The sequence below is a fragment of the Grus americana genome, chromosome 1, assembly GCF_028858705.1.
Source record: "Grus americana isolate bGruAme1 chromosome 1, bGruAme1.mat, whole genome shotgun sequence".
Lineage (NCBI taxonomy): Eukaryota > Metazoa > Chordata > Aves > Gruiformes > Gruidae > Grus > Grus americana.
In genome coordinates, this window is record NC_072852.1 from 190,976,010 (window position 1) to 190,986,530 (window position 10,521).

The following is a 10,521-nucleotide window of genomic DNA, read 5'->3' on the forward strand; positions in this document are numbered from 1 at the left end:
AAGAAAAGGACCAATGAAGAAAAAAAAAAAGCCCCCAAAGCCCCCAAATGTCTGCAAATTTGAGACATCAAAACATGGAATATTCCTATTTTCTTTACTTGGATACTCCAGTCATTACTTATCACACTTAAAAAGTTGGCACCTATTAACTAAAATTAGATTTTTTGGGGCGTTCTAGCAATCACTAAGTTTTCTTTCTTGTCCAGTTAACACTGTAGTATGTTATTTTTCTTCTTGTGCAAGTGTTTCTAACCCATACAGAAGTCCCTTCTTGACCTTCTAATAACAGATTGCTCAGTAAATCTTTTCTGGAAATAAAACCTGATTCTATACGAAGAAGTGTTTTGTTAGTTTGTTTTTAATTCCCCTATTAGCATCAAAAGGGTACACAGTTTAAATACTTGGTACTTATGTAATTCATCATACCATTTTACTAATTACTCTGAGGAATACATCTGGGAGAGATTTATGTGCCTTTTTTCATACCTAAATCAGAATGTATAAGAGATGGGCCACAGAAATAGTAATGTATAAAGATAACATGGAATTTTATATTACATTTGAATATTGGTATCAGAAATTATTAAATACCTTACTAAAGTGCTAAGAACCCCACATTTAAAGAAGTAATCCATTGCAATGGAAGTATTAATATTAGTACAGAAATAAAGCACTCAAGCCTTTCATAACAGGAAATTCTCAATTTATTTTATCAAATTATCCTACTATGCAATTTTTCAGAAATCAATTTCAAGATGATACATAAGAAAACCTTCAGAGAATTAGCAAGTTAGTGCACAAATCAATCATTTTCTCAGTCTGGTGATAGACACCAGAGGTAAAAAGGAGTCTAAGCATCTCATACTAGTTAATAACGAGCATCCCTTCTTATCACAGACACCCAAATGCCTAGAGAGGCAAGGCACATTTTGGCACCGTGGCGTGCTTCAATAAAGCCAGGCAAAACTGGATGAATGCTGCCCATTTCTAGGGGTTGCAAAAGCCTATGTAAAAAGAGAGTTGATAGCAGATCCATGCAGCAAACAGAACCTTGTAGAAATAACTTATTCATCAACATCCAAAAGTGCACTAATCCTTTACTGAACACAGAAGCATGTTCCCAGAGAGCTTCGAGTCCAGTTTCAAATGGATGTGACAAAGGAAAAATAAATAAGGAGAGGATGTGGTGAGGAAGGATGGATGTGCCTGGACCCCTTACACCACCAAGACAAACTCAAATATAGTTAATGATATTACAATAATATTTTTAAAAAGAAATCCACCTTGTGTAGGTGAGAAATAGCTAAATTGCACACAAAGCAGAGATCCCTGAGCTAGTGGAGACCTAGTTAGAAAATCCACACAACACACTGCAAAGCAATGTGGACCTGTACATCTAGGTCTAGAGGAAGTACTGCTACTTTTTCAGCTAATAAATATTGCTTACTGGCTCCCATTCAAGACCATGTGAATGATGGATTGTATTTGCTAGTGTATAACCCTGAAGTTCTGGTTCTACGGCTTGCATGAGGGCAGCCAGGTTAGATCTGCTTTTGTTATTGTGGATGTAGCCAGCAACAAAGTTGTTGTCATATTTAGTGCATTAATCTCAAATAGTACTGAAATCAGGCCATCAGGCTCCACAGCTGACTTACTTTCTACAGAAAATACAAATCTGACTTTTCTGGACACTTTTCCCATCTGCTGACCCAGAAATTTGTGATTCTAGCTTGAAACCTGCCAAATTAAGATGCATTTGCTTTTGATAGCATTCACTGAAGTGGTTATTTCACATCAGAATAATTCCATTTCCCATATTCCCTTTCTAAGGAAGTTGAAAAAAAATTGCCTCTCTTAGCTGGTAATTAGCCTTAAAGTAGTCCACACAGTAAAATAAATGTGTGGAAACAGCAAAAATCCTCCCAAATGTTTTGAAAAGCTAGTAGATAAATATGGAATGTGGGTCCACAGCTTTACAGAGGTCATCAGTTACTCACTGTCTCATTTCTGCCATACCATTTTCCCCTTCCCATTTTCCTACACCCAGTTCCCTCTACTATAAGTGAACTAAAAATCTTGTCGCAACGTGCAAACAAAATGGAACCACTCTGGACTGGGAATAGAAAGAGATGGCATTTTTTAGGACAGAGCTTGGAGACATCTGCTAGGATACAGCATAAGAAACTTAAATCTAGATATTAATGGAGTTGATAAAGTCGAAGTTTTGGATATAAAATAGTTAAAAATTCCCAAATCAAACAGACGTGCTGCTGCTAACCAAGACAGCTTCAATAAAATTGGAAGAAAATCACGGGTCTCACAGTCCCTAATGCCAATTAAGACTTTCCTGGCAAATTGCAATTTGTTTATCTTGAGGAACTTAAATGAGTTGAACTTCAATATGTTGCACTATGAAATCTTCTGGAACAGAAAACTCATGCTGATATAAATCAAATCAAGTTAAGAATTGATTTAGTTAAGAATCAGTACTTGGCTGCTCTGCACATACTTTTAAGTTAGTTTGTAGTGCCTGATATCAATTAAGCAAGGCAGCTCTGGAACTAGCTGAGCATCAGCTTCAGGTGGTGAGAAATTGTGCTGTTAGAATCACAGAATGGCCTGGGTTGGAAAAGACCTCAAAGATCATCTAGTTCCAACCCCCCTGCCATGGGCAGGGACACCCTCCACTAGACCAAAGCCCAAAGCCTCATCTGTTCATCACTTGTTTTGTATATTCTTTTATTGTTATCATTATTATTACCAACTTCCTTTTCTGTCCTATTAAACTGTCTTTATCTCAACCCCAGAGTTTGTTGTTGTTTTTTTTTTCCCCCGATTCTCACCCCATCCCACTGTGGGGGCGTTGGAGCAAGCAAACGGCTGTGTGGTTGTTTTAGCTGCTGGCTGGGTTAAACCACGACAGCTTATTACAGGCTTTACCATTTAGCTAGAGCTGAAAACTTGTATTTCAATGCTTATGTTATTAACCACCTAAGGCAGATGCCAGCATCAGCACTGACACCAGTATCCAGCAGCATCTTATACAATATCATAATTCATCCCTATATTCGGTATCAGCACAATGATTTAATTAAAAAAAAAAAAAAAAAAGGTGAAGAAACATTATAATGAGGCATTCACCTCCCAGGAAATCTATACACTTCATTCAGACACTTCTGACCTTCATTTAACACCACATACGGGCTAAGTACAGCAGCCCCAGGATGACCCCATACATTTAAGAACAGCAGCTGTGTTTGTAAAGTTTTATATAATAAAATTAAGATGCTTATCAAAGTCATTTTACGATTCCCAGCAACAAAAGCAAAAGCCACCATAGCATTACTAAAATGAGTAACAGCTCCAGACCAAGTACTTCTCCAGGACTGCAGAACAGCTAGGACAGATTCTTAGCTCTGCAGTTCCGGGAGCACAATGTTCTGCGCTTGTCTAAGGAAACACAAGCCACAGAAAACTCAAGGAAATGTGGTCATACGTCTTACAGGTGACCCAGCTTGTGCCACAGGACTTGTGGCAAACCATCAGCTTAAGGGTATGTATTTTTGTACTTGCTGGGCTCCAATCTCTGCAACATAGACTGCTCCACTCTTCATGTCTACATCCACAAGGTGTGGTTTGGTTTCATCTGCCAGCTGGACTGTGTTGACCATAATACAGTCCCCAATAGAGCCAACCGGTGGCGCCGCCAAGATTGCTAACCGGTTGATATTCATCTGAGCTACAATCAGGTATTTGTAATTGGCAGTAAATCTGTGAAAGACAGAAATATATTTTTGAATTACAAACTCCATATGACATCTCATTTTAACACAACCTTGCACTTTAAAACAATCAAAACCTCATTAATAGCCAAGGGTTTGAAGGCTACAAGAGACTAAATGCAGTGAAACATTGACAATTAACTTGTAAGCCTTGCTCTACATGTTGCTGCTCCTTGAGACAGATTATGCTACAGAAAACTCATTCAAGACAATCTCCCTTCCTCTAAAAGCTGCAACAGTAAGGTCAACAACACACAACTACTTGAAAATTAAGCTCCAAATCCTGCACTCAAATCCATGGGGCTTGTTACAAAGCCAGGGTTTCCCTGTCAAGAAACAACTGTGTGTATCTTTGCATATGATTAGGGTCCAGCACCCTATTAGTTAAACTGGTTAAGTCCTTGTCATCAAGCATTAACTATCAACATTTTAATTCACCAGTAAGAGTACACCTTATTTATATAATTGCATGCTTCTAGAAGAACTGTTCAACAACACCTGACAGAATAGGGTCCATCCTCTGCAAAACAGCTGCTCCAAGACCCAAGCCATTCTCCTGTGATTTTATCAAAAACTTGGATTCTTTTGTTGTCTCTGTCTGCAACCCATACCTGTTAAGAACAAAAATCATGGATGTTCACAAATAGAACAAATGAAACGCATTAATTTCTTACATGAGCAAAGTATTCCGTAGTAAAAAAGAAGTACACCTTGGAAGAACGTACCTCCACATTCAAAACTACGTAAGTAGATGTGACTTCCAGATATAAAACAAAATTGCCACAGTTAACACACACAAATTATTTTATACTACTTTAACAGAGAAATCAGTGCCTTCTCTTCATTTTTGTGGCTATGATATGGATATATTTAGTAGCATTTCCCCCCTGCCAGTGAGGACATATTCCCACCTATTTAATTCTAATGATACTGGTCTGTCACCTGCTAACAATTTGTTTTTCTATAGTAGTCTCATTTCATGATCCAGTCCTATGACATCTGCGTCTGCAAAAACCCTGATTTGCCTAACACTACTATAAATATTGAGCAACTTAAACACTAAGAGCATTTTCAGCATGTTTTGTCGAGCTTATCACTGTTCCACCCTGAGCTAACTGGGTTCACAAACACTGCAAGCTAGCAATACCGTTAGACAGTTCCAGTGAAGGCCTCTCTTGCATTACAGCCATCGAATTTTAGCTGGTGACAACTCGTCAGTCTGATAAGTAAACTTAATGACTTTCATCAAGTTAGAAATAATTGTCAGTTCCTCAGAAATCTAAGAGACTGCTCTAATAGTGTTTCATTTAATAATCGGGATGAAAGATCTCAGGCCAACTTTCCTTCGTCACGATTTTTAAATGAAACACTACTACAGCAGTCTCTTTAGATTTCTGAGGAATTGACAATTATTTCTAACCTAGGCTGATGATCAATACCACGTTGGCAATAAAATCGTAGCCCATTGCGATTGCTGTCTGTGAATGTTTATACTCACTGTTACCCTTCAATAAAGCGCCCATGTCCCTTCTCTTCTCCCTCCCATCCTGACAGTTTTGGCAGAGAAGTGATTTTTATATATGCTTCTTCCTCTGGTTCAGACAGCACCAGCAGAATTAGCTCAAACCGGTGATTTAAGATGTTTTAGTCAAGCAATCTTATTTTCCCTGAAACAGACTGAGGAGCAACCACATAATTCCTCTACAAGAGCAACAGAGCAAAAGCCAGACTACGATTAACACCTGGCAGAAGTAGACTCTTGAATGCCTTGGGCTGCATGTAGAAAAGGACTGATGACCACAACCTAGCTAGAGCCTTACTATCATCTTAAGCTTATTTAGAATTTCCAAATATGAAATTAAAGTCCCTGGAAGAAACGTGTTTGGGTTGATATTTATTACAGAACATAATTCTGTGCTCTCACAATGCAAGCTGTAGAAACTGCAGGAGGAACAGTTTGTTGTTGGATGGGCATTGACAATGTAACTGGTCAGAACCCTTGTGTTAACCTTGCAGCCAGCTACTTCAGTAGCATCTGTAGCACGAAACTTCAGCTCATGACCACTGTCACACTGAAAACTGTTACCTCATAAGAATGACTCAGATCACAACATTTCAATTAAAAAGAAATACAATTTGTTTTGCTCAAATACATGTAAACAAGTCTGTTGAAAGATGAAAAAAAAATTTAAAAAAAAAAATCTGCCTTTATTTTTTACCCGTCCAAAAGCATCCAGTGTTACACTGTGAGGAATCTTGAACTGACCAATGCCGGTCCCATTTGTTCCAGTCAGCCATATCTCTTTGTAATCTAAACAGTGAGCACCATGAAAAATAAAAGTAAAAAAATCACAGTAAGAAAACAACAAATATAATAGCTTTAAGTTATTTTGAGTAATTTTTAAATGGTTGGAATTTCTAAACCCAGGCTTTTCAAACACAGTACTACCGATACACAAACTCCAGAAATACTGGAACTGCTGTAGGAACTACTGGATTGTTATTAGTGGTTTCAGGATTATGGTTACAGAAATGCACCCACTAGTACACAAAAGCCATAGTCCAAGGCTCTGTTAAGCATTGTGTTTAAAAAAAATAATTATATATTTATACAATAATTTATATTATTAATATTACTTATATATATAAAACCAGTTGGCTGATTATGATATTCATTTACTAAATTGATTTTTTACATTTGTTACCTGGAAGTTTTGTTTTAATAATTTACCATTTTACAAACTAGATATTAACAAACTGATTGTTTTACGATAGCACAAAGGAGAAATGGTAGCTCCTCCACTCTTCCCCAAATGCAGATATGCGCAAACTCCTTACTCACAGCCCTAACCAACACTGACCATCTAACTGGGTAATATGAGCAAGCTAATTAGAAACACGGAATAATTTAAGTATAAAAGATCTCCAGATACCATCGGGTCCAATCTGCTTCTGAAACCAGGACTAGCCTTGATAACAAATCCAACTCTGAAGTTGGATCAGGTTGTTCATAACTCATCAAACTTTGAGCATTTGCAAGAGTGGAGACTGCACGCCCTCTCTGGGCAAATTATTCTCTGTCTGATCACCCTCACTGTGAATCTTTCCCTCCAAAAATCAAACTGGAATTCCCCCCTCTTGCATCTTTTGCTCAGTGTTCCTTGTTCTTCACTGTGCATCTCCAAGAAATGTGTGTCTCTGTCTTCTATACACCCTCCATTACTGACTTGAAGACAGTGATAAGAATCCTCCTCAGCCTTCTCTCTTGAAGACTGAACAAACTCATTCTCTTCTCGGCCCTTGCCATAAAAGATTAGGAGATTTCACCTGAACTGAGAAGCAGTAAAACAGGGCCTGATCCAACAAATCTTCAAACTAATGTTAAATGACAGCTCTACCTAGTCCTTGCTTAAAAGTATTCTCAAGCTGTGTTATTTAAAATTCAATTTTCAATGGTCAGCTACTGTGGAAGTTTGTTTTTCCATACCATTGGATAGTTTGAGCAATCTGTTATTCATTCCTCCGTCTCCATCCACAACATAGATATCTCCAGTTTCCTCGACAAAGATCTCTGCAGGTTGGTCAAATTGTAGGGGAATCAAACTTGAACCAGCATTGCCTGGCGTGCCCAAGATCTGCATCAGTTTACCTGAAGGGCTATACTGTTTCACAGTGTGCCCATATTTCCCTGAATTAAGAAAAAAAAGTGCAAAACCATCTTAAATAAAAATGTAAGTATTACAACTGATTACAAAGATTAAAAAATCTACTGATATTCCCAAGTGATACTAATAAATCAAACAGACAAAATTCTAGTGAGAATATGACCGCGGGTTAGTAAATCCATAGGCTACAATATTCATCCATTGTATTAGGGCCACCAAACCTAGGACAGAAGATAAGTCTAGCCAGAAGATTTTTTTTGCCCTGATACTTCTCCTGGGGGGGGGGGGGGAATCCCCAAAAAAACAAAAATACAAAACAAAACCCCCTTGCTTAGTAAATTCAGAAGCTATAAGCAGACACACAGCACAACTTACAAACCTTCAGAGTATTTTTTGCAGCACCTGATAAGTTTGTTCATGGCAAGAAAAGCACAAATCTGTCTCAGAATTGTTTGACAGACTTAAATAAATGAGTTGTTTAAAGTAATATCTGCAATATTAACGTTTTCTTCCCCACCTAATACTTCTCATATCACCACCATACATACCTGTTCCAACATCTGTGATCCATACTGAACTATCTGTTGCGGTGTTCAATACAAAGATACCATGAGGCATTTCAACTGTATTATTCCATGAGTAAAGAAAATAGCCTTCCTCTGAGAATACAAGTACCTTTGGTACATTATCTCCCCTCTGAAAAGGCAAAAAAAGGTCCATTAAGTAAACATGTTAAGTAAATAATCATATTCCTCTGCGTAAGGTTTTTGCAACATTACATGAATCATGAGTCTCCTGAGACTGTCTGCTAGATCTCGCTTTTTCCAGCTAGAAGAGAGAGAGAAAGGTCTAAATTTAGCATGCAAAACCTTCCACTCATTCTGGACTTTCAACTTAAATCACACAGAGTCCAATTTTCAGAGCAGCCAAGCTCCTGCAGCTATCTTGGTCTTCATTTTCAATTACCTTTTTACGTTCTTGCTGAAAAACATGCCAAGCATAACACGGGCATGAAAAACTGTAACTGTACTTATGAGCTGCGTGGCACTCAAGTACTCACACTGTGCTTTATAATTAAATCCCACCACTTTCCATGGAGAGAATGTGTGACCTAGAGATACCAATACATGGAACTCGGTAAAGCAAATAACTGAACTCCAATTACAGTAACTGGCTGAAAGAGCTGCATGTTTTTGATTTCATGGGACAAAGGCTGAAAGAAGGGGAAGGGGAATAGTCAGTTGCACCAGAAACAGTTTACCTTATAGTTAGGGAAGAAGCTACTGTAACTCAGTTAAGTTGGATCATGCATTCATATAACAGAAATTTAATGCTTTTAAAAGCACAAGCAAGTACAGTCCCATAACTGCTTTAAAAATGGATATAGCAGAGATATCTATACTTACATTTTCACTAATTTTGATGCAATAATTATTCACATATATGTACACACACACGTATATATCTTAATCTAAATCAGACACTTTAAAGGCAAAAATACACTAGGTTAACACGGAGAGAAATATAGTATTCTCACTCACTTGTCCCACATAGACCAAACCATGAAAAGAGTCAACAGCAACACAAAATGTTTGACCAGTGAAATATTCTGGAATTTTAGGCCAGCCTATGTCCAGCTTGTACATCTGTTGCTGTCCCTTCCAGGGAGAGGGGTAATCAAATGCTTTTAAAACCTGAAAATACAAAAATAAATATCCATTAGTAGTTAAATCCCACAATGGTGGGATCAGAAGAATCAGCAGTAGAAAGTAACTGTGTACTGAAGCATCATAAATTGATTTATTCAATTTAAATTAAGAAGACAGATAAACAGAAATAGGCTTGCAGCTTAGGGTTTTGGACTGCAAATGGGAAAATTTCGACAAACTGGAAATTAGCTAATGAAGTCTTTTGGATTGGGGAGCTCTAGAATTAGAAGGCAAAAAACACACCCTGAAATTTCTTACATTAAAGTTGCTACTACTGTCTGTAAATCACAATCCAAAAATGAGGGAAATCATAGAGAAGGTTCCAAATGCAGCAGAATCAATAACCACTTCAAGAAGATATGAAAATAAAAGAAAAAGAAAAAAATCAGAATAAAGGGAAAATACAGATCAAGAAAGAAAACTACATCTTAGAAATGGAGAAACGCAAGATACCAATAAGGGTAAAACTCAGGTCAATGTATACTTTTTTAAAGAACAATGGAAAAAAATAATCTTCCCCCTTTTTGTTCTATTTTTCCAGCAGAAGAATGGAAGCTAAGCACAGTTGTGCTGTGGCAAGTACTGCGAGGAGATCTATGCACTGAAACGGAAAGATCAGGCTAGAACCAACAAGGAACAAGTGGTGACCCTGAAGGACCAGGGCCATTTACCATTTCTGCTAATTGCCTTGCCAGGAGTAGGGGTCAGGTGACGACACAACGATGAACAGCTTAAGAAACACTAGACTACCGTGAAGGAAAACCAAGAGATTAATTAAACTGGGAGAAAATCCGACAGTAAGAAGTATATTCAGCCACAGATTATGGTTTTTTCCTCGTTTAAGCAGAACATATTGCTTGGAAACCCCTGAAAAAGAATCACCCAGCGCACGCATTTATCCCAGAAGGGCTGTGAGGTCACATAAGCCTCCCGATAAAGCGACGTAAGCCAGAAGAGCCGCAGGAAGGCACCAGGACGAACCGGGACCCGAGGCCCTGCCCGCACCCCTGCGCTCCGGCGGGTCCCCGCGTACACGGGAGACAGGCGGGCACTGCGGCCGCGCCACAGCCGCGTCCCCGCCGACCCCGGGCGCCCTCCTCCCGGCCGTCCGCCGGCCCCCTCCCCCGGTATCTGCCTCCAGGGCTTCGGCCCCCTCCCTCAGGCCGCGAAGGAGACGCGCGTCCCGGCCGCCGCCCACCTGCGAGCCCCAGAGCAGGGCCAGCAGGGCCAGCAGAGCGCTGGCCATCACTAGCCACGGCCACGGCCCCGGCGGCCCCTTCCGCCTCATGCAGGCAGGGATGGGGAGGGGCCGCCGCGCGGGCGGGCCACGTTGCCATGGCAGCCACGTCACCGCCTCCCCGGCCC

General features: G+C 39.4%; 1 protein-coding gene across 1 annotated transcript; it reads right to left on the bottom strand.

Annotated features, from left to right (window-relative positions):
* Positions 1 to 681: 681 nt before the first annotated feature.
* Positions 682 to 10,518, bottom strand: NHLRC3 (NHL repeat containing 3). Its single transcript, XM_054810270.1, has 7 exons — positions 10,355 to 10,518; positions 8,989 to 9,141; positions 7,996 to 8,143; positions 7,270 to 7,470; positions 6,002 to 6,093; positions 4,281 to 4,393; positions 682 to 3,771 (listed from the first exon to the last, which is right to left on the bottom strand). The coding sequence occupies exons 1-7, from the start codon at positions 10,442 to 10,444 to the stop codon at positions 3,543 to 3,545; spliced, it is 1,026 nt and encodes a 341-aa protein (XP_054666245.1). The 5' UTR covers positions 10,445 to 10,518; the 3' UTR covers positions 682 to 3,542.
* Between the last annotated feature and the right edge of the window lie 3 nt (positions 10,519 to 10,521).

Coding starts and splice junctions, on each gene's coding strand:
- NHLRC3 (XM_054810270.1), bottom strand. CDS start 10,444: ATGAGGCGGAAGGGGCCGCCGGGGCCGTGGCCGTGGCTAGTGATGGCC. Junction 8,144..8,988: donor GTTTGGTCTATGTGGGACAA/GTGAGTGAGAAT, acceptor TTGCCTTTTCAG/AGGGGAGATAATGTACCAAA. Junction 6,094..7,269: donor ATTGCTCAAACTATCCAATG/GTATGGAAAAAC, acceptor CTCACTGTTTAG/ATTACAAAGAGATATGGCTG.